The following is a 24,392-nucleotide window of genomic DNA, read 5'->3' on the forward strand; positions in this document are numbered from 1 at the left end:
TGGTGACCTTTCTGAGTCTACACTTCCTACATGGTGTGTCTGCATGTGTTTAATTTTATCTCTATGGGTACAAGTCAAAAGTTTGGACACATCTGACCTGAACGCATGTTTTTAATTGCTTAATCTTAAAGTTTTAAATGCTTGAAATTACTTCTTGTATTTATTCATTTTAATTTAAGAGTTTGGCTGGAGAGTGAAGGTAAAGGAGCCAACAAGATCCCAACATACGTATATGGGAACAATTTAAGGCTGTTTAAACTATTTTGAGAAAAGGATTCCAAGTGGTTTCCTCATGATGTTTTTGAGACAATGGCCAAAGTGTGCAAAGCTGTTATCAAGGCACAGACTAGCTACTTTGAAGAATCTAAAATAGAAGCTAGTTTTCACTTGTTTAACATTTTTGGTAACTGCATAACTCCCATACTTCCTTTTGTGTTATTTCTATAATTTAGTTTCCCGTCTGTCGCTCACTTCGACGTTGTGTCGAAGAAGCGACACTAGGGGTCTCTCTTGAGCGCCGAATATACCTCTGATCTATGAAAAAAGGCCAATGAGAAGTTGGCAGACAGAATTTGCATGTCCCGCGCCCAGACATACGGGTATAAAGGTGGGGAAATACGTCTGTTTCATTCAGAAATGTTCTTCGCAGCCGATGGTCGTGTATGCAGCGAGCTGCGAGTCACAGACACCTGTTCCTCTTACCTCTGGTGATCTGCTGTTGGATCTAAGGTGCAATTCAGTGGCTTTCTCCTTCTCTGCACGGCAGTGCAGTTTGCCCCTGGGCGATTCAACAGCGCTAAACTAAAAGAGTTATAATAAAAGAGTGATTTTCTCTGAAATAGATATTTTCCTATAAAAGAGCAATACACAGCTGACGTTGAAAATTCAGGATGCATCTTTATAAAGATGCCCTTCCGCCCCTGTGTATTTCCTGGATGCGGTAGAGTGCTCTCCGCTTCAGACGGCCACAGGCGCTGTCTCGTGTGTCTGGGCTGCGATCACACCGAGGCAGCGTTTGTGGATGGTTCATGTTCTCACTGCGAGAACATGACCATGGCAACGTTGCGGTCATGACTTTCCTTCAACAGAAGGAACTCCACTCCAGCCGCCCCCTACGTCGCTGCTCCTTCCAACGGGATTGAGGATGAAGCGGCTTGCGATGGAGGCGATCTGGGGATGGCAGCAGGCTCGGTTTCGCTGGGTAAACCCCCGCGAACCACCCGCCCCCCCGGCATGCTCGTTGACTTCCGTCCAGGCTCGAGGCAACAGTGGCTTGCCTCACAGCCAGCCTACCTATCCTCTGAAGCCCCCCGAGCTGGATGAGCTCACCACTGCATCAGAGAGCGGTCCGGCATCTGACGTGGATGACTCGTCTGGTCTGCCGCTTTCAGGCCAGCATGCCCAGGCTGATGTCCGACATGCTTGCCCGGGCCGCTGCCAGCGTGGGGCTGGACTGGAACCCTCTGTCCTCCCCACAGCCATCGTGGCTGGATGATTGGTTTCTTGGGTCTGCATGTAGCTCACAGCCCGGTCCCTTTCTTCCCAGAGGTGCATGATGACCTGAAGACTGCATGGAGAGCACCCCTCTCCACTCATCACAAAGCCCCTCGCTCATCCGCTCCCACTACCCTCGACTGCGGAGTGGCCTACGGGTACACAGCGATTCCCCAGGTGGATAGGGCGGTTGCGATCCACCTATGCCCCAAGAACGCCGCCACCAGCCGGGGTCGCCCTGTACCCTCCAAGGCCTGTAGGACGACATCATCATTGGCCGTCAAAGCCTAGAGCACCACCGGACAGGCCGCTTCCGCACTGCATGCCACGGCCCTCCTGCAAGTCCACCAGGCCAAGCACTCAAAGATCTGCACGTGGGTATTCCTGATCCCAACGTACTGCAGGAACTGCGCTCAGAGACCGACCTCGCCCACAGGGCCACGAAGGCCACAGCGCAGTCACTCGGGCAGGCGATGGCCATACTTGTGGTTCTGGAACGTCATATGCGTGAGACGGACAAGACACGCTTCCTCGTTGCCCCTGTCTCCCAGTCCACCAGAGGGGTCGCCTCCTCTAAAGCCTTGGCTAGAGGGGTCCCTCTGCAGCAGGTTTGTGATGCGCACATTCATCAGTTTTTATGGCAGGCTCATGCCTTAACAAGTTCGTGATGCGGGGTCCCTCTGCAGCAGGTTTGTGATGCGGCAGGCTGGTCCTCTCCGCACACATTCATCAGATTTTATAGTTTGGATGTTCATGCTACTCCGGACTCTTACGTCCTTGAGTCGACATCTCAAGCTCACATCTGAACAAGTTTGTGATGCGGCAGTCTGGTCCTCTCCGCACACATTCGTCAACTTTTATGATTTAGATGTTTATGCTACTCCGGGCTCTTACGTCCTTGAGTCGACATCTCAAGCTCATGTCTGAGACCTCTCACGTTCTTGTGAGCACACTTCACAACCATAGGGGTCCGGACAGCCCCAGTGCGGCGGCGTGGGTATTGCGTTCCCAAAAGCACTTAGCAAAGCGCAGCATCATAGTGAAGCTTTTTGTAAAGGGAACGTCTCGGGTTACATGTGAAACCCTTGTTCCCTGCTCTTCAGAAAAAGAAATCTGACGACACGCTGGTGACATGTCTATTGATCTCACCAGCCGAGGCTATAAATTCATTGACGTGTTACACACATATTCACAGCTGGTCACAATGCAGGATTGTTCCCAAAAGCACTTAGCAAAGCGCAGCATCTCGTTTTGCTTTTTTCAGGGAACAAGGGTTACACATGTAACCCGAGAATTTTTAATGCATTAGTACCTGGTACCTGATACTTTTTTTAGTACCACCTTTGTGAGGTTCCAAAGCAACTCGAGCCGATACTAATGGCACTTTTCCACTGCACGTTACGATTCGACTCCCTCAACTCTACTTGCTTTATGTTTTTGAGCTTGCATTTCCACTGCAGTTTATTGCCATATCAACGTGGGTGGGATTATAGGCTGATCGTCATAGTTGCGCCGCCTCTACTGCTGTGACATCATCTTAAACATGACACAAACTGACCAAAACAATAACAAACCGCTAGCTGTTAGCTACTAGCTCATTGTGCTGCATAAAGCAGTAGTTGCATGGTGATTTTTCACAAGTGTAACAGTTAAATTGGCCTGGTTGTTTTAGAAACAAGCTTTCAGTAGCTGGTCAACTAAATAAAGTGAAGCTTTCAAGCAGAGTATAGAGTTAATGTAACAAAATGTATCATCCTCCATCGTGGCTGAGTCCAGGGCACTCTCCCTCCCATTGCTCGCTGGTTTGGATAGTGTCCATTTGGTCGAACCACTTCCACTTTTCCTTGATGGTTCTGTAGTCACTTTAAATTTTTTTTTTTACTTTTCCCTACACTGTTGGTAGGTCCGGTGGTAGCCGTATGCGGCCAACAGCTGAGACACTTCCTGAGAGACTTTTTCGTTTGGCTCATCACTAACGAGTGGACCGTCTGCACTTTGTTTATTGACCATGACGTGGTTTTGCACACAGCCATTTCTTTTTTCACAATTTGAAAGTCACGTGAACAAATTATACTGTTATCGCTTTTGCTAACTTCAAAACTAGCGGGATGATGTCGCGTGTTGGAAATCCAGTGACGCTGGTAATGACGATTCTCCCTGACCAGGGCTGGACTGGGAAGAGAAATCGGCCCAGGATTTTACATAGCAACTGGCCCAAAATTCTGCATATTGCGGCGCCGTTTTGTGGTCCATTCTGCATAACGCTGCGGCTCATTTTAGCTTATCACAGCCCATTCGGCCCGTTTGGCTCGCTCGGTTCTCCCTATGGCCAGTCCGCCCCTGATCAGCCCCAAAGTGCGTCAGTCCACCGGGAAAATGCCTGGTATGCCAGATTACCAATCCAGTCCAGCTAATGGAAGCTTGCTTCTAAAACAACCAGCCCAATTTAACTGTTACACTTGTGTAAAAAAAATCACCATGCAACAACTGCTTTATGCAGCACAGTGTTATTGTTTTGGTCAGTTTGTGTCGTGTTTAAGATAATGTCACAGCATTAGAGGCAGCGCAACTATGACGATCAGCCTATAATCCCACCCACGTTGAGAGGGCAATTAACTGCAGTGGAAATGCAAGCTCAGAAAAGTGAGTAGAGCTGAGGCGAGTCAAACCATAATATGAAGTGGAAAATTGCCATAAGGTGAATGTGTCCACTAATCCTAAGGAAAACATTCTAACGTGCTAATTTGGTACCGAAGACAATTTTCTTATGATTAGAACAGCTGAAAACAGTTGTGTTACTTAATGAAGAGTGAAAATATGAATACAGTTTATTTTTAGTTAATTGGCTAGGTGTTGGGTATACTATCAAGTCACTTTACCCTTGCAAGTCTAATTTTAGTTTTAAAAATGGCCTAAAGGAAACAAATATTCCTTAAACTCATCAGTCTGTTGATTATTTTTTTATTAATATATTTATTTATTTGTTTAAGAGAGATGAAGGCGATTCCATGCACTACTACTATAAACAAGAAGACAAGTACATCAGGGTCTCTGACTCCTAAACTAGCTGCTGCAGTGACCAGTAGGCCTACAGTACATGCCAATCACTTGCATTGCTGCAAGTAGAGGTTTCTTGGTTTAACAGAAAGTAAAAAAAAATACAGCATTTATTTAAATAGCAATGTAACATTATAAATGACTTTACTGTAATTAGTGGTCAATTTTATGCATTCTTTCTGAACAGAAAACAACGCAAAAAATATTTTGAATGGTAGTGTATACTTTTTGTATTTACATATTTTAGTAAAACACTTTATTGTAATTCTAAAATATGGAAACATTCATAAAACATTAGTAGGTTTGTACAAACTTTTGAGTTTTTATTGCCTCCCACTGTGTCAGCATTATGTTGGTGCCATAGTAGTAATATAACTAAATATAAATATATAACTATAATATAAACTATACATAAACATAATTACCTCATAGATGAGCAGTATCACTGACAATAAACAAACAGGTGACTCATAGCTGAGATCCTTTGCAGATCAACGCTTTCAATATCCTGACCTCTGCTGGAAAAAATGGAACACTACCACGAATATATATTCTCAAAATAATTAGGATTCATGTGGAACCTCCCAACAGCTTTAACAATGACCGTCATTTAAGAACTGGTTTCAAATTTAATCTCCATTGCCATACACAGTCACATGTATGGAAATGTATACAGGCCGAGATAATTTGTCACATCTTCAGGTGTGAATGACTCTCTACATGTACTTGCAGCTTCCACAGGCAGCAAATGCCCATTTGAGCTATAATAAGAAAGGAAAACAACAGACATTAATGAGAATGCTGAATTTATTCTCGTAGGAGTAATACTTTGAGGAGAGTAATTTCGAAAACACACGTTGGGCTGACAACACACTTGACGTCGCCGTGCGTGTGACGTCATTGCGTCAGCTGGTTTATGTTTTGTTTACATCGCATAAAAAAAATCGCAGCCAAGTTAGGCGTATTTTGCATGGACCAGACATGCTCAAGCCAAACGTACAACATACGCGTTAATGTGATCGATGGACATTGTTGGTTTGTACGAGACAAAAGCCGTGGTCCGTCATCACACGGTAAGGACAAATGTAGACTACGCAGTGAGATATGATCGAGTGCCAGACGGTGGCCACAGACTCTTTTGTTTATTTACTTCTCCTCGGGTACAGTCATGCCGCAGTTAACTATTGTTAAATGCATAATACGGGCACAGCTGACATATGATGCATTCGTTACTGGGTTAGAACATATTTATGACGTGACAACGGAATATGTTCTTGTTTGTTGTTAGAATTAGCGCATCATTTCTGCTGATGAAATTGTTATATTGAGACAGGTCACGTGTGTCACTGAAAGAAACTGTGTTCGTGGTGAGCTGCTGTGGCATGCTAGTGTCTGTTAAAAGTGGGTGACGGACTGGTGCCATCCATACGACCTCAATAGTCCATTTGTAAGATTAGGCTAAATAACAAATACAGGTTCCATTGGACTGATGCTGGCGTAGCCAGGGGTGGGTAGACCCAGGCCCACCCAGAATATTAGAGATTATACTTTGACTTCAAATATATATTTATAAACTAGTTTAAAATGTTATAAATTCTGATTTCTTAATCTGAAAGTGTGAAAGAACTGTCTGAATGTGCTATGTGCTCTGTTTTAAGGGAATATTTGTTTAAAAAAATATTTGGGTGAAAACTTGGCCCCATCCATTTTTATTGAGGCCCACCCAAAAGTTATTTCCTGGTTACTCTCTTGGACCGTTGTGGTGGATTATATGATATAATGTACATTTTCTAGTATTCTACATGTTAGAGGCCTGCAAAGCTATCTCCAAAATCCTCATTCAAACTTTCTTGTCAAGTACACATGAAGTGTTTAACCAGCCCACAATTTTTATGTGAATGTATATTTGGGTCTTTACTAGGTTCTTTTGTTGTCGATACCCAAGTTGATTTACAATAAGCCTGACATGTTGGTCTGCATGCCCACATGACAAACAAACAAGAGTTCGAGTTGGGACACATCATTGTGCCACTTTTTACATGGCATGGTCTGACCTCTAAAAATAGATTGAAAGTAGCTTAAGGCAAGTGCTCTTATTGTCATGTTGCCATTTTCAGCTGACATGCTTTGACTCATTAAAAATTTAGCTCTCTTAATTATCATTCATTATCTTTGCTTTCTATCCACATTTTAGACAACAGTTTGTGGTATACCATATTTAGGACTACAGTAAATAAAACATAATTCTGCAAACTACAACCATTGCAGAATTATTCTCTAATAAATATGCATTGTTTAAGAATGCTTCATGTGTTATGGTATTTTATATAACAGTTCCTATTTGTCTAAAAAATCGAAAACTCAGCAGGGCTCTACAGTGCGAGTATTTCACTCGCATTTGCCCCTAAAAATAGACATGTGCGAACTGGAAATATTATTTACGAGCACAGTGTGCGAATAAAGATTACAAACGTAACCCCCTCCCCCTTTTTTAAGATAATTGTTTAAAAATTACAAGACCCACATTCCACAAGCGGCTTGTGCCAACCACAGTAGAGTTTTCTGTGATGACGCGGTCCAATCAGAGAGAGAAAGGTGAACAATGGAAAAAAAGTATCGGTATAGGCGACATAGCATTTTATTTTAATGCGAAAAAGAGACGAGCAGAAAGAGGAATTTGACGAGGGGGTTTCACAAGATTCAACTAATGATGTCTCTTCACAAGGTTTACCTGAGACGGCTAACATTAGTGATGCTGAAAACAACATTAGCGAAGCTACCGTGACCACAGCTGTCACTTCAACATCCACTGTAGCCGGTAGAGGGAGAACATATACTGTAGATTCAATGCAAATTGGCTCAAAATGTTCCCATGGCTAGAGTTCGAAAACAACGTCATGTTCTGCAAATATTGTAGAGGGCAGAAACAGGTGGGCATCTCGTTGTGACGAACACTGGGCGAGATGGATTCAATTTCAGGAAACAGCTTTATTAGCAGACAGGCAAAAGTACAAAGGGGCAAATCCAAAGGAGTGTAGTTAAGAGGAGAGCGTGAAGTCGAAGCCAGGAGATCAGATAAACAAAACAAAACACGAGAATGAACAAACTGGGGAAGACAAGTGAAACACTAGAGTTGGCAACAACGGTAAGGAGAAAGGGCAGGGTATAAATAGAGAAAATAAACAGTGCAGGTGAAACTAATATTCGGGTGATTGGGAACGAGTGTGAGAGCTGGAAGGGGCGGAGTGGACTTGGGAACTGGAGTTCGTTACACTCGTCCTTCGTGTCAGGAAACCCACATCTGAAATAGTGATGGGTCATTTGCGATCGATGCGGCTCTTGTAGGTGAACGTTGTTAGCCGGCTCGCACATCAGAATCTATTTATACAAATATTTAAAAACAAATTAAGATACGAATAATCAAAAGATTTAAAAATAACTAAAAAACAAATTAAATAATATAGGCCTCAATGCTCAAGCGCACACATAAGTTCTGACTGTCCGCTCAGACTAAAAGCCTCACCTGTTGTTCCTGTCAATCACACACGCATTGTCAACCAATGAACCAAAGATGCGTGAGGGAGGGCGGAGCCAACTTATGTTGTTCAGATTGTATTTGAATTGTTACATTTATATGCACTTTGTTTACATACATTGAAAAGTTATACTTTAAATGCACACGTGAAATAGCATCCTTCTTTTTTACATTTATTTCGATTTGTGGGATGCTGCAGTTTTGCAAATTATTTATTTTTCTTTGATATGGTGCATTATTCTATTATCAGTACCGCCGCTACCTACATGCATACTACGCAGTTTGCGTAGGGCATCAACTCCCTAGGGGGGCACCAGAAAGTCCACCGGCTGCCCTTAGTCGCTCGCTATACGTTATTTTGTTACCCGAAAACAGTTGCGGAACACAGGCGATCGCTTCACACTCATATCACGCGTAGGGCATCAATTTGGCCAGCGGTGGCCCTGTCTATTATGCTGTTCAGACTGTATGCGTTTTGAATGGTTAGATTTATATGCACTTTGTTTATATACAATAAGTTATACTTCAAATGCAAATGTTTAATAGCATTATTATTCATAACAAATCAATGCATTTTTAAATACATTGTGGTTAAGGTAGAGTGTAATTTAATGTAATAATTTAATTAGAATTGTTTTAACACCAATTATGAAAAGAGCCGGAATGCCCATTGCTAATCTGAAAAGAGATAGTATAGCGAATCATAACATCTCATGGTGGCATATCCAGTGGTCTGGATGAGAGAGGAGAACCCATCAGGCTCTGTGTAAGCAGCCTTGAGGAGGCAAGTGCTGCAGTCTGAGGAGGAGAAGTGGAAGCAGCTTGATTAAATAAAGATAAACAGCTTTATTGTGAAAGAAGAACCTTTCGTCAAATTTGGGCCGCTTATCAGACACTCACCACAAAAACGGAGTTTACATTAATCCCACATACGACAATGTGCGGAGATGATCGGTCAAATTGCTGACATAATGAGAGATCGCTGGCTGACCTCCAAGTATGCCAGTCGGTCAACATACAAAAGCAGCTGGACAACTGATATACTTTGATTCTAGTAGGCATGGGTCAATGTGTGATTTGGGTGGTATGTGCTGTTCCACAGATGTGTGTCCCTTAGTACATGCACACACACTCATGCACGCAGAATAAATTGTTTGTTAATAAACTCTGTATTACATTTTTGCTGTGCTCCTACATTTTTTTGTGTGCTCCTAAATGTTTTAATTTAGGAGCACGTACTCCTTGAAAAAAAAGTTAGCATAGAGCACTGCTCAGTAAGCATGCTTCAATGCACATTCTGTATTAACGTCCAGTTAACATCATAACATCAAACTGCTTTAAGAAAGGAGACATTGTCTTTGGCGGCTATTGTAGTATCAACAAAGCCTTGGTTGATGTCAGTGTGGAAATTTTACATCATTGTTTTTTTTTTGCCCTGAACTTGCTCTGATATAGGCTGTAACAGATTTGCATGAAGATCCATGATAACTGCAGACATGGGAGAAATTAACTATTTTACACTTGAATTTCCTTTCTAGCACCAAAAAATGTAAATCTAACCAATAAAGCATATGTCAGCTTTTAAGAGCAGAATTGCATTCAAATTATTATACATCCATTACAATACATAAATATTGCATTACTTTACATTTAAAAAAATTTATGTAAATGTAACTTTTGAATGTATTTGTTTTTATAACCTACACTGGCCATTTGAGAGCAAGCATACAACAAAACATGTACTTCAAATGTACATTTTAATTAGTTTCAAAGTGTAGAACTTTCAATATCGAAATGAACATTTCTCTGCCACAAATAATGCTGTTATGATATGATGCTTGGATATGTTTTCCGGTTGGGTTGTTGAAGCTTATATTACTTGTCATGCTTTAATGAATGGAACACTACTTACTCGAGTGTAAAGATTGTGATGTTTTTATAAGTTTCGATTTTTCCAGATAAGTTACCGTAATATTTGTAATAATATTTATAAGCTCTGAGTATTTTATAACATTGCTGTTGTTTCAAGGTGTCCTAAATGTGTGGGTGTGCTGCTGATTTCTTATTCCTTTTATCCCAGTCACAGAAATGCACAAGTTGTTGTAACATTCCATTGTCCTTTTATAGTCTGCTTAAACATGGTAGACAATTTACAATTGCATCTAAAAGCCACAATATGTACAAGGCAGTTCTCCATGAATGTATGCTCATCTCAATTTGTTTCTAATATAGCGATTTCATAGCACGGACATATTCATTTGTTAGCGTGTATCCATCTTGTTATTATCACCTTACTCCCAAAGAAACGATTAGAGAAACTGTATTGTAATTGTTATACTACATATTTCTGCTTATTATTTTCATGTTTAATAAAGTGAATTTCATCCCCATCATTACGGAAGCTTTTATACAGTCTTATTGTTTACAGTGCAAAGACCTACTATTATAGTATTATGGTTTAATTGCATTGTCCACAGGCTGTATATTGTCATTTAAGTGTCTTCAATTGAACTCATGTCAAGAGTTTCTCTTCTTAAATTGATATGTGTAGTGCAATACAAACATTAATGTGTAGTGGATAAAACACTTGAATAATATAAATAAGCAGGGATGCACCGAAATTTCGGCTGCCGAAGAATTTCGGCCGAAAAAGGCACTTTCGGTTATTGGCCGAAAGAGAAAAAAGGCCGAAAATATATACCTCCTCGCCCCGCCCCTCAGTGCTCAGATTTCACTCTGGATTGATCTAGCCTTATCACAGCGCTACCCAACAAAGGCCGATCATGTCAGCGGTGTGGAAATTCTTCGAAATTTCTGATAAGGACATCAAATTTGCGATCTGCAGTGTTTGTTCAGCAGAAATGTCAAGAGATATATATACAGGGTAAAGCAAGAGCTTCTACAGCAGTGCCACAACTAGCGCAGCTACACCACAATTTGAGACGTATCTGAATTACCCATTACCAGAAGCGACAATCCCCTTGACTACGGTCGCATAAACAAAGACCGCTTTCCTTTGCTTGCGCGGATTGCACACAGGTAACTAGCACAGAGAGTGAGAGACTGTTCATTGCAGCATCTCATGTTCTTGATGAGCTTTCTGACAGGAGAGACTGTCAGAAAGTTTAGCAACTTTTATTTTTGAAGAGAAACCTGTCACTTGTACTTAAATAGAAAGTGGTCCAATGTGATGTGTATAGCAATTACATAAAAAATTGTGTAGCCCTGCAACACTTGTTCTTCACTTGAGGCTACATCTATTTACAGTTTGAGGTTGGATTTAGTTCTGTTACTGCTGTCATGCACTGTTGTTTTGCTCAATAATTTTCACTTAAAGTAGACTTCCGTTTACATAAACATTCTGTGTTTTGCCTGTTGTTTTAATTTTTAATTACGGCAATCCAGACTTGCATATTTAAACTTTTTGAAAGATGCTAGCCACATTTACATTTACATTTATGCATTTGGCAGAAGCTTTTATCCAAAGCGACTTACAGTGCAATTATTACAGGGACAATCCCCCCGGAACAACCTGGAGTTAAGTGCCTTGCTCAAGGACACAATGGTGGTGTCCGTGGGGTTAGAACCTCTGACCTTCTGATTAACAGCCCTGTGCTTTAACCACTACGCCACTTTTTAAAATTTTAAAAAGTGAAAAAAAAAAAGTAAGTTTCGGTTTCGGCCCAGAATTATAATTTCGGTGCATCCCTATAAATAAGAGTATTGTTTTTTTTCCTCAAAACAAGTAATATCTCTGTAATACATGTTTAATCTAATAACATAATATCAACATGAAAATAGAATGTCATTACTCTGCCTGTGATCACTGAGATTTTCATCAGAAGAGCCAAAGTTCAGGTGACCTCAAACCATGAAATTCATCCTCCAGAAGAGCATTGCCAAATCCCAACTCACATAAAATTTTACTCTGTAAATTCCTTGCAGTTTTAGGTTTCAATCATAAATGTCGCTAGTAGGGATGTGAGGAATGACTTGTTTCACTAACGTTTAAAACTTTTTTGTTGTCGACTAGACTAAAATGTAAGAAACCCTCAGAAACCATTGTGTGTTATTGCGACCCATTTCAAATACTTAATCTATTCCAACAGCCAAATCCGACATGAAATTCTGCTGAAAAGGGGCATTTATTTGCGACGTGTTTGCCTTGCAGTATGATCATTGTAAATTAAACAGAGAACATGACACGCATTCACTGAATTAACATTAGCGAATACAGGCATATTTATTGAAAACAATGAAATGAATAGTGTCCAGGACCAACAGAGCAACCCTGTTCTAAAAGGAATTCACCAAGTATAAGTTACTTGACATATTAAAACAGTGTGGACATTGTTGAAAATTATTAACATGTAAGACAATCTATGATAGAAAGAAATGTGCTGAAAAGTTTTGCACATTTCACCACATGCATTAGCTCTAATATGTTCTAATAAGCTTTAAGATCTAATATGGCAGATGTTCAGTGAAAAACTTTAAACAATAACAGTTGCAATGTAAAAAAAAATAATAAAAAATGTCAGTAAACTTAATGTATTGTTCTAAACATGACGTGCACACAGAATAAACGCTAGTTTAAGCTGTTACACAGTCAGCAAATAGTTGAAAATAGCCTTCTTGATCCGCAAGGGAACACAATTTCATACCTAGCCTAAAACAGTCATTTTCTTGGCTACTTAAAGCATACATTTTTGATTAGCAAAATGTACATGTCAACATGGTCTTGTGAAAGATGGGACATGACGCACCTGTGGCGTTCTGCACTTGAAAAACCCCACTCAGAGGTAAAATAACTTGCAAGCACTAACAGATTGAAACAATATTCAAGTGTGAAAATATTCATAGCAACTTGCAAGCCAATGTTTCGGAAATCTGCATCCCACACCACTACCGAAGTGAAATGCAGAGCTATGCTCAATTTTGCTGAGGACATTTATTCTGTGTGCGCTGCGAGTGACAGGGGGAAGGCAAACATAAATGTGTACAAATTTTGAACAGTTTAAAGGGGAAAATATTGACTGACTTCTAGTTCCGGTGTTGACTAGCAGCATCAGTACCATTTAGTCGACTTATCGACTAGTCTCACTAGTCGCTAGAGAGCCCAAAGTTCCATAGTACAGCTTTAATCTAATCTAAATGCTAGTGTACATCTAAACATTGACAAAATTTGTTTTAGAAGATATAAGCATTTGAAATGTCTTGCCCAGGCAAAATAATGCTGTCACAAAGCTGCTGAGATATTATTTCTAGAATGAGAACGCACCCTACCCCTACATCTGATCAGAGCACATGGCTTTGTTCTTACCTGTGCTGATGATGACTTCGCAGGGCACTTTGAAAGGGAGCACACACCATGTTGTAGGTTTGTTCCAACTAGAACTTCAAATAAGAATCATTTGAAAAGTGAGTTCTGAATTACCGTTATCACCTTTCAGCTCTCTGAAGCTCTCACTGTGGAGGGTGGTTCTTCTAAGGAATAGGGCATAGGGATGATCACTTCTGAATGGAATGCGTACACAAGAGTTTGGAGCGAGGAAAGTGGCTGGACTTTATTTATATTTTTTAAGCAGAAATTGTTCCGAGGTTTCTTGGGATGTACAGCACGAGTAAGTGTTCTTTATTCTTTATGTTTAAGTGTATTGTGGTTCAAAACATTCATTGTTTGGATTTCAAGTCAGTGGAAAAGTGGTAAGACTCGGTATTGAGATCGCTTTTTAGTTTCCCCTGCAGAACTCCAGCACACAGAGTACGAAGTAAACTAAAGCCTATTACCTTTTTTAAAAAAAGGCATGAGCTGTTCGACAAGACCCGCCCTAACTTCATGTTTCAGTAGGCAATACGTCAACAGATCAAAGAAATATGCTCTCATCAAGGCACTTCACAGGGACTTCAAATGTTGGAAGAACATGGTTCTCATGGAGCTAGAACATCAACTAAAATATTTGAATCTAAATATTGTTAATTTAAATTCTAGACAAGAATACTGCAGATTTGTTGTTAAACATTTTGGTGGAATTAGCTGTAAATATTCAGATTATAAATTTAGCCTACGGATTCAGATTTTCAGATTGAAAATAGATTCAGAACTCCAAATACACATCTCTCAATTCATTTGTCAGAAATTCAGATCATAAACAAACTGGGCCTCTGTGTTCCACAGGGAAAAGCAAATATTATTAAAATAGTCAAACTTAACTGTGATAAGAACTAGAATGCACTAAATCGGAATTAGCTGTAATATTTACAGCTACTGTAGTTCCACCTCTAAAAAATTTACAAAATATCTGCTGTTTAAATGTTATATAAATGTTTATTTTTATATATATATATATATATATATATATATATATATATATATATATATATATATATAAAATACACCAAAAAGAAATTTATTTTTTAAAGTGTCACATATCTAGAATTCAAATTACCAGTAACAAAATTCAGATTTAAATAATTAAGTCATTGTTCTAGCTTAATACTGGAAAAGGCTAATTCTCATTAGTAATGAATTATTGTTCTCTAGGACTTCTATTACTTCTATTAATATTAACTTTATTAATGTATAATATCTGCTTGCATATAGGCCGAAGCATTAGACTGATTTGAATAAACAAATTAGAATATAGTCAACGAGGGAAATATTGCCTGAACTTCAGCCATGAACTTGTTGCAGTTGAGTTTAAAGCAGTTTCAGCTCAGTGTTATCTAGTGGACCAACAGTGGTACAAATCCATTTGCTGTATGACAAGGCCATACTTCTTTTACTTAACAACATTTTAAAAAAACATTTTCTGAAAAAATTGTGAGTGGTGGTTGCCTGTATTTGTCTGCCTGGCAACAGTCCTAAATTGGATAGATTACAAGCCAAGCAATTTTAGGTATTCATGTCTGCAGCACAAAAAGTGCAGGACAAGTTATGCTACGACGTTTAATACTTGCAGCTAAACATGAATGTGAGCAAAATAAAATAGTGCTGCTTGCACAAATTAGATATTAAATGGTATCATTTAATTTTTAGACCTAAGTTTTTGCTTTTTTCTTCCTCCAGACAGGGATAGGTACTCCTCAGGTCTGTCCCAAGAAGCTCTTCTCCTTTCACCATGGGTGGAGCCGTGAGTGCTGGTGAGGACAATGACGAGCTGATTGACAACCTAAAGGAGGCCCACTACATTCACTCAGATCTGATCGAGAAGGCCTTCAGAGCCATCGACAGAGCTGACTATTACCTCGATGAGTATCGTGACAGTGCTTATAAAGACCTGGCTTGGAGGCATGGTAACCTCCATCTGTCTGCTCCATGTATCTACTCGGAGGTGATGGAGGCATTGGACCTACAGTCTGGCCTGTCCTTTCTCAACCTGGGCAGTGGGACAGGTTATCTCAGCAGCATGGTGGGCCTAATACTGGGTGAGTTTACTTGTATTTAAAGGCACGAGGTCTATCTATGGATATTTCAATTGCTTACTTTTGTAGACTTCTAACATTCTATTGGAATGTTTGCCAGTTATTTTGGTTTACTAATTTTCTTTTTCAACATCAACAAGAATATGGTCAAATTCCCAATGCCAGTTCAGTTGATAGATTTTACGTTGTTTAGAGGGGTCATAATATGAGAAATCAAATTTTCTTTGGTCTTTTGAACTAAAGGAGTTAAGTGTACTGTGACCACTTTTGAACCTCAATCAATAAAAAAGACCATTTATTGAAACTAAGCCGCAAAAACATCTCGTTCTGAACTTCTGCAACTTTCTTATGTGAGAGAACTGTCTACATTTACACATCAATTTTAGATGGACTAAAATAATAATTAATAGTCTTTTTAAAATGTCTTTGAAATGCTTCAATTCCAAAATATACTTAGGTCAGACACAAAAGTTTAGCTTTCATCATCAGTAGAAGAGTGCTTGAGCGCTGAAAACGTGGACAAATTAGTGGATCCACAAGGTGGCAGGACTCACATTTGAGCCATTGCTTTCACAAAGAAATGCTAGAAGAAGATATAATTGCTGGTATATAAAAGGAGACAAAGGTAAAAACAACAACGGTAGATACGCACTGTCAAGAGTGCGTGTGTGAGGAAGTCAGGACACTCCTGCATATGTATAACTCAAGTCTATAGGAATATAAAGATATATTTATGTGTCTAAAATCCTGAAGAGAAATTGTCCGGTGTCTCATAGAAGTCGTAGCACACATGCATCACCATCAAATAAAGTATAATTTGACAGGCTTGTATTCAACTGTACGCAGACACTGAGCATTCATGTCAAAATCTATTGCTACCAATATACTTTGGGCTTTAGTCTGACTGATATAGTACCAGTCCGATTTTTGCAAAGTCAGACTAACAGACCAGATAATGCATTTATAGTTTGGCTTCGTCCAGCATTGGCCTTGGGGTTGTGCACATGCATGGTCTTAAAAACAGATGACTCTCAACCTTTCTTCAAATATTTAACTATTCATTGTATCATGTCTATTGTTGAGCAACCTTGCCCATCCGGTTTCTGCAAGGCAATAAGGAGAATGAAGGAAATTATTCTTCACTTACAAAACAACAAGAGGATTAATGATAAGCCAGATGTAGGAAAGTCCTGTAAGATCTGAGGAGCTCGAAAACAGAAGAAGAGTTAGAGAAATTATACAGAGAGGCCCCCAAAATTCCTCAAAGTCATAAATTAAAGACTTGTCTCTGCTGATGGCCAAAAGTCTACCAAAACGAGTGTAAATTAGTTAAAGACGCCTGAAAAGAGTCCAGAGGAACTGTCTTCCCGAACAAAAAAACTCTGACTCCATTGTTTACAGACCTGAGCTGACAGTGGTTCTGCTGACAGTGCGGAGGTAAGCGGTGCTGAGTTAAGCAGTGTCTTCATGGTAAGTTGCTAACTAGTTTGTGAAATACATACTGGATAGTTAATAAACAATGACCCCCATCATTTTCCCTTTTCAGTATAACTAATATAACGTTAACCCTGTCCCTGACATCCATATCAATCATGTTTATCACATCTGCTATGTTAGCCAGCTATAGTTTTCAGTGCAGTCAGTAATGTAGCAGATTGAAAGGTAAACATCAGAGCATCTTTTTGCAGACAATCGTGCAGTGGTGGATTGTGCCTGTTGAGTGTTGATTTCATGCTACAATGTTTATTTACTTTCCAGCATTGCGTCTCACCAACTAGATAACAATGTCCATATTTTACTCTCCGTGACAACAATCTTATAGCTAACTAGCTAACCACGTAGCTACTTTCATACCTTGTCAGCTGAGTGGAAGCTAATGTGTAAACCACCAAACTGTTTTGTTCAGGATTCGCAGTTTGGTACCCCGAACAATTTCAGTTGTTGCATTTATAAAATGTAATATTTAAAAGTCTGATTTTCCACTACTCAAAGTTTCCCCTCAACTTGTGTAGCAGAATACGGTGTAACACAGATTCCGCTGTTTATCTCTTGACTCGGCAGGTGTAAATGCTTCTTGTTTTACAACCTGCCCCTAATTGACTGACAGTATTCAAATAGTCAGCATTTGACTGATACTAAACAGTACTCTCTCTCTTTAATAGCGTTTGTCCCGCATAGGTGCAGGATCTGCTTCGTGATAGTCCTTAAATATATATATATATATTTTATTTGGCACAAGTTTTACACCGGATGCCCTTCCTGACTCAACCTCCAGTGGCTGGGGTACTCTCTCACACACACACACACACACACACACACACACACACACACATATGAGGCAATTTAGAGTCTCCAATTCACTTAACCTGCATGTTTTTAAACCAGAAAATGGTACTGATACTGAACATACATTACTGATGTTTATTTAGCTATTTATTCTATTTTTATTTATTCTTTATTTTCTAAATGTTCATTTCTATAATTAGTTGACAACATATAAAAGGTCTGTTTTCATTCCAGCTCAAAAATTAACTATATCGGCCACTATATCGGTACTCTGTGAATTCCCCCCTCTAAAATCGGTACCGTACCGGTCTCAAAAATCCCATATCGGTCGGGCTCTAGTTTTTACAGTGCATATACAAATATTATGAACTAAAACACTATAAAAAGACTCCATTGTATCATCATTCTTCACTTCTGAAAGCCCATAACCTAATTTGAGTATGTTAAGGTGCATTACATGATGCCTAACTGTGGTTAGATTCATAGAATGCATTATTTTGACCGTGTGCATATATGATGCTCAATTATAAAATATCATGTTTCATATGCAAAATCTTGCCTGTTTATGTAATGATAAGAGATATCATACCTCTTACACCGATTTCATTATATGTAATTCAGGTTAAAAATATGTTCACTTTTAAGTTGGAAAACTTAATCGCCTTCAGAAGAAGGGATAGAGAGATGATCACATGGTTTCTGAACAGCCTTCTCTGATTGGCTTAGAGCCTCTTCAGGGCTGGCAGAAAAGGTTAAAAATATCAGCCAAGCCCCTCCTTAAAACAGTTCTCTGCGCTACAACTAACACATGTGATTGGGAGTCGCGAGTCTCCTTTATGGGAGGCCTCGATTCAAACTCCTGCCTGATCATTCCAGCATGAACTACCCGACGTCCACAATCTTAACAGAGGTCCAAATTTGGAACAACCAGAACTTTCTAAGGACCCAGCCAAAGTACCAAAGCAATGCAAGGAAACACAATGAAAAGCAAGTATACCTCCAGACTTTTGTTAGAAAGTGCTGGTGTTTTATTTAAATACTTTGGGTAACACAAACCAAATTGAGGTATACTAAATTAAGTATCGATGGTCTAGGGCATGGTCTATAGATTTATAAAGTTCAATTTTCTCTGTTACAGACCATTTCATTCACCTTCTGTTACAGCTCACTCATCAACCTGTTTTACGTTTGTCTATGTTTGTTAATTTAGTTTTTATGTTGTATATTAGAAATAAACTCTTGTTTGTATTCAAATAGAACATGAATGTAGTATATTTTGATAAATAATCTTGTCAATTGATTCTTAAAAGTGCTGCACTCCATCCTTGAACAATATGTCAATATATTTGTGATATTATATTCAATGGCCATCAGAATAGTATTAATCTAAAGAGTCAAAAGATGTGTCATATCAACTGTGTGTAACTCCTCATAATTCCCTTCTTGAGCTAAAATCCTTTTAAATTGTGAGCAGATAGAACGAGCCTGATGTTTTACAATGGTGGACAATTTTTATTCAGATTTCTAATCTGATCATTTGTCATTTATCCTTCATATAATGGTGGTTGAACACGGCCAGGATTCCTAAACTAATTTACATATAAATTTGTATAGATTATTGGTGATGAATGCTGGCAGTTGTAAATATACTCAGCCACAAAGTTGCTAATGTCCTACAGTCAGCTAAACTTGTGCTTGGCTGTGTGCAGCACCTGCTACTCTGCATACCCCTCAAAGATATTTTTGAACAAGGTCCCTGGTCATTTAATTTTGTGCAGCACTTTTCTTTGTAGATTATTTGGTGAACCTGTCACAATTAATGCATGTTTTGCAAAGAGGCTGTTATTGAACCTGAGGCCGTGCAAACTATATTAGACCCGACAACAAACCTACAGTGTGTGATTAAGCACAGCAAGCACTGTTACTTGTTTCACATGCAAAGATTGTGTTTACATATGCGTCTTAAAGGCATTTTAGCAAAACTGTCCTGTTTAATTCAGAGAGAGGACATAAATGGTCATGGGAAAAATAAATTATGACTTAAATTATGAAAAAAAAAACTTCACATTATAAGCGGGCTTCAGTGAAAAAATTAAATAATACAAAAAAAAACTTTATGACGTCATGTATATGACATGCTTTCTTAAAGGTTATAGTGCTCATTGGTCTTTGTATGCTATCTTTGAATATGTCAGAACAAATATTGCTTTTTTGATCTGACGACATATTGATATTTATGCATAATTGAAAATAAATTATACTGTTCATCTCCACAGGTCCGTTTGGTGTGAATCATGGCGTGGAACTACATGAAGATGTAGTTGAATATGCTTATCAGAAACTCGACTACTTTATCAAAACCAGTGATAGCTTTGACAAGTGAGCCATTACTTGTATAACAACTTTAAAATGGTCTTTTAATTGTCGCTGAATTGTATTTGTCTGTTAACAGGTTTTGTTTGTTGGCTGCAGGTTTGAGTTCTGTGAGCCCACCTTTGTGGTGGGAAACTGTCTGGAGATCCCTCCTGAGTGCAGACAGTATGACAGAGTGTACTGTGGTGCAGGAGTCCAGAAAGATTATGAGAACTACATGAGGAACCTGTTAAAAGTTGGCGGGATCTTAGTTCTCCCCCTGGAGGAGAAGGTTGGTACACATTTATTATTCAAGATCATATGCTTCTATATTCTTAGTGTACAGCCATTTTTAGAATGACTCTACGTCTTAATGTGTGATGGTAAGCATAAATTGAATCTGAGTGACTAATCAGTAGCTTATCTTTTCATTTTATAATTTTTTTTTCTTTCTTATTGAATGATTTATTTACATCCATACAAAATCAATGTATGCATAATTAGTATTCATGTGGGAAGAATTGCATTTAGTGTAGCAATTACTGACTTGAGGGCTTATTATCTAAGCATAAGCAACTTTCTTGCAGTTAACCAAGATCACACGCACAGGTCAGAGCTCCTGGGAGACCAAGAAAATCATTGCTGTGACCTTTGCCCCGCTGGTCCAGCCCAAACAGAACGTCAATGGCAGACCAAGGAGTGTGCCTTTACGTGAGTACACTGAAGAATCATTTGTCTAAAGGCCTGCTCACACCATGTCCAACTAAATTACATGAATTTCAAACAATAATTGCAAATTATTTTTTCATGCCAAAACTCTTATACATATTTGCATACCTTACTGAATGCAAAACGCACTCTCATTATTTACATGCAGTAATGCAAATTTTTACCCATTTCTACAGTGTGACTGATTTGTTATCACTACTCTGAAATGGAACAATGGAATTCCAAAAGTAGAGTGATATAAAAATATGTTACTCTATAATGATAATTATAGTGGTCATGTTTTATAATAATTAAAATACTACAGCTGCCTAGGTAAGTATATTTATGAAAGAAATATTCATATTTAATCCATATCACAAATTTTCACTTCACTTGTTTGTTGCCATTGTGGCTTTTATCATATAGTTCATTGTACAGGAGAACAACAATATTGACAGCTCAACATCAATATCGAATGCTGATTCTGGAAACATGACCAAAAAGTTTGTTCTATTGGTTAGTTGGGTTTTCTTTTTTCCCTGGTATTGCTTCATTTTAAAACCTTGTGTTGAAAATTCAGGCTTGGTTTTAACGGGATTTCATTCTCATCTAATCAGTAATTGAGAGAACTTTATAAAGAAAATATGTATAGATTAAAAATTGAGTAAATGATTTTCATCAGTTAACGATATACATATTTATGTTATCAAATGAACAATAACCAAGATTAATAAATGCTGTTAAAATATTGTTAATTTCTACATATACAACAACAAATTTACATTCAACTTTTACATTTTTAACATTATTTGTTTGGTTAGTAGCTAATAATAGATAATAGTAGATAATGTTATCCTGCTTATTACAAAACAGTTATGCAAAACAAATCCCAACATGGAAATCAGGATCACCCTAAAGGGGATTATTTTGTGATTGTGATTTTGTATTTCTCCCTCTAGTGGCAGTCCAAAAGTTTTGCTTTCAAAACTCACATTAATGTGTGTGATTTTTGTTGAGCAGATTGACAAATGCAATGAAATTCATGGTTAATAATCACTCATCACTCATGTGATTTAAATATGTTGGCTTTTCATGTGCAGAAATAAAAGACATTTACACATTTAGTCACATTTACAAAAATGACAAAACTTGTTGTGATATATTTGCAATGTAAATGATTATTTCGGACAAAATCTGTTGATATTTCTCACTTAGGGCTCATAGTTTTGAATAAATACATCACATCCGGTTGGGTGGTCACATACGGTATAGTCGCAAAATGTGAAATATTTCAGTGCAGCCGAAGCTCAAAATCAGATTTGGAAACAAGAAAACACACAGCCCCCAGAAATGAATGACTTCTGGTCTGTCGTTTGTTGGATGCAGTGAAAAGGCAGCTTAATGCATTAACTTATTTTAATGAATAGAACCTTAATGTTTGCCATTGTTACCATTAGTGTTACTGAAAATTTTATCGAAAATGTCCTTTTAAATGAATGTGAACAATCTAATCTAGCAATTTAAACTTGCCTAAAAATAAATAGAAAACTGTAAAAAAAACAACAAAAAAAACATGCCTTCCACTGTTCTCATTCGTTCTTTTTATTTTCCAGCTATATTTGAGGTGCGGACATTGCAGGATCTAGCCCGTATCGCTATCAGGCATACTCTACGTCAGCCCATCGCTATGGGGGAGGGACGTACAAAGCGACGGGTGTCCTTCCCAGGGGCTCGGGCCATGCACCGTTACGGTCCCCGCTTCGAACGCCGCCGCTTCTGTCGCCGTTTTTACCGGCAGTGCGTCAACTCCGTGGTCCTCCACGACTCCATGATTCCAACTGCTATGGATGACTGCCAGTACCCCGGAGGAGTGGAAGAGGAAGAAGAGGAAGTGGAGGAGGAAGAGGAAATGGGTTGTCGCCGAGTGAGAGAAGATCTGCCAGAGGAGGATGAAGAAGGAACGGGTAACGAAGAGGAAAAGAGCAAAGCCGAGTGTACTCGTTCTGAGCCACCTGTTAATATTCTGAGGGAGAGGATTCTAAGACTCCCGTTACCTGAGCCGCTCAAGATGTATCTGCTGTATTACAGGGAGAAATAAGACTTTATGGGAGATAATGGGTGCGGTGTAGCACTAATATGATTAGACATGAAGAAAAGCTTTTCTCTTCTCCTCTTCCAACTTCTCAAAGTGGATTGGGATGACATATGATGTCCATATCCCTTTTGAGATGCAAAGCTCCTAGATTTGGTATATTTAAATGATTGTCCTGAGTAATCAACATCGTATAAACTCATTTGAGTTCATTTATTAAATCCAATGTTCCCCTCAGCTCAGAAGATCAAACCTATGTACACAACTTATACACCGTGTCCCTGTGGGAATTGTACAGTATTATGTGAGAGTTGAGCTTGTTGCTTTGAGCTCTATTAGAGTAGCATCATGTTTGGGGTGTTGCATAGATTAAAATGGTGGACTGAAGTGTTGATTTTTCTATAACTTTACAGAAGAGCTCAAAGTTGGCCCACCACTGTTGAACTCTTTCCTTGCCTCAATGGTGTTCTCCTGAAATTATTAATAATGTCTGCATATGTACTGCTGTAGTGCACCTGCATTTTGTCAATATTTGAGGTTGTGGTGAAACATTGCACACATTACTTAATGTAACTTTGATTACCCTTGCTGGTAGCAGTACATTTGATACATGCATTGTGATGTTATGTCACCTTAATCCTTCCCACCCCCATACAAATGCAAACAGACATTGGTATCAGTTTGTGCCCAGTTATCAATTTTCAGCCCTCTGATTGATGCAGATATTGAAGTTAACATTGTAACATCACAAGCTTTACTATTTTATTGTAAAGACTGTGTGGAATAAGATTTTTTTGTAGGATTCTATTTAATGGCAATTACACTAATTTTCTATACATAATTACTAAAAAGCTCCAATCATCTCGTTCAGAATTTATGGCCCTACTCAGGAATAGTTTTGGCCAAAAATGTATTTTGTTATATTTCCCTCTTAGAACTGATGATCAAAAGAATAAAAGACCAAACACTGACCTTTTTTTTTTTTTTTTACCAAAAATATGGAAAATGATCTTTTGCTTTTTGTACATTTATCTGATGGAAGACCATTCTTAGTTTAAAAGGGTTGAATGTGGCCATTTCTATACATCTAAACTGAGTGTCAATGCTAGTGCTTCTCTTTATTTCTCTGTGATGAGAATGTGTAGGTAGCCCTTTAAATCCATGATATTATCATTGGTAAATCTCATTTGAAGTACAAGCATATCTGCCAGGTTTTGCTTGAAAAGAGTGTGTGCTTGTAGGTAATAGACCCTTCAATAAAAATAGAGTTTCCACACTGGAAAAAATTCAATTATTTTTTTTAAATAATGCAATATTTGATTGAAATACAGAACAATGTATTTTTAAATGTAAACCTTGCATCATTTTCACACTGGAAATTCTCTGAGATTTTTGCAGGTTTATGGTCTGAGAGTATTTTTAATTTTCATGGAAGTTATATTG

At 38.6% G+C, this 24,392-nt stretch overlaps 1 protein-coding gene across 1 annotated transcript; it reads left to right on the forward strand.

Moving 5' to 3' along the window:
* The first annotated feature begins 5,453 nt into the window (after window positions 1–5,453).
* On the forward strand, window positions 5,454–24,322 carry LOC127628734 (protein-L-isoaspartate O-methyltransferase domain-containing protein 2-like). Its single transcript, XM_052105573.1, has 6 exons — window positions 5,454–5,624; window positions 15,156–15,514; window positions 20,074–20,176; window positions 20,270–20,441; window positions 20,737–20,860; window positions 22,471–24,322. Exons 2-6 carry the CDS (start codon window positions 15,208–15,210, stop codon window positions 22,953–22,955), a joined length of 1,191 nt encoding a protein of 396 aa, XP_051961533.1. The 5' UTR covers window positions 5,454–5,624; window positions 15,156–15,207; the 3' UTR covers window positions 22,956–24,322.
* The last annotated feature ends 70 nt before the right edge of the window (window positions 24,323–24,392 follow it).

This window comes from Xyrauchen texanus, chromosome 35 (genome assembly GCF_025860055.1).
Source record: "Xyrauchen texanus isolate HMW12.3.18 chromosome 35, RBS_HiC_50CHRs, whole genome shotgun sequence".
Classification (NCBI taxonomy): domain Eukaryota; kingdom Metazoa; phylum Chordata; class Actinopteri; order Cypriniformes; family Catostomidae; genus Xyrauchen; species Xyrauchen texanus.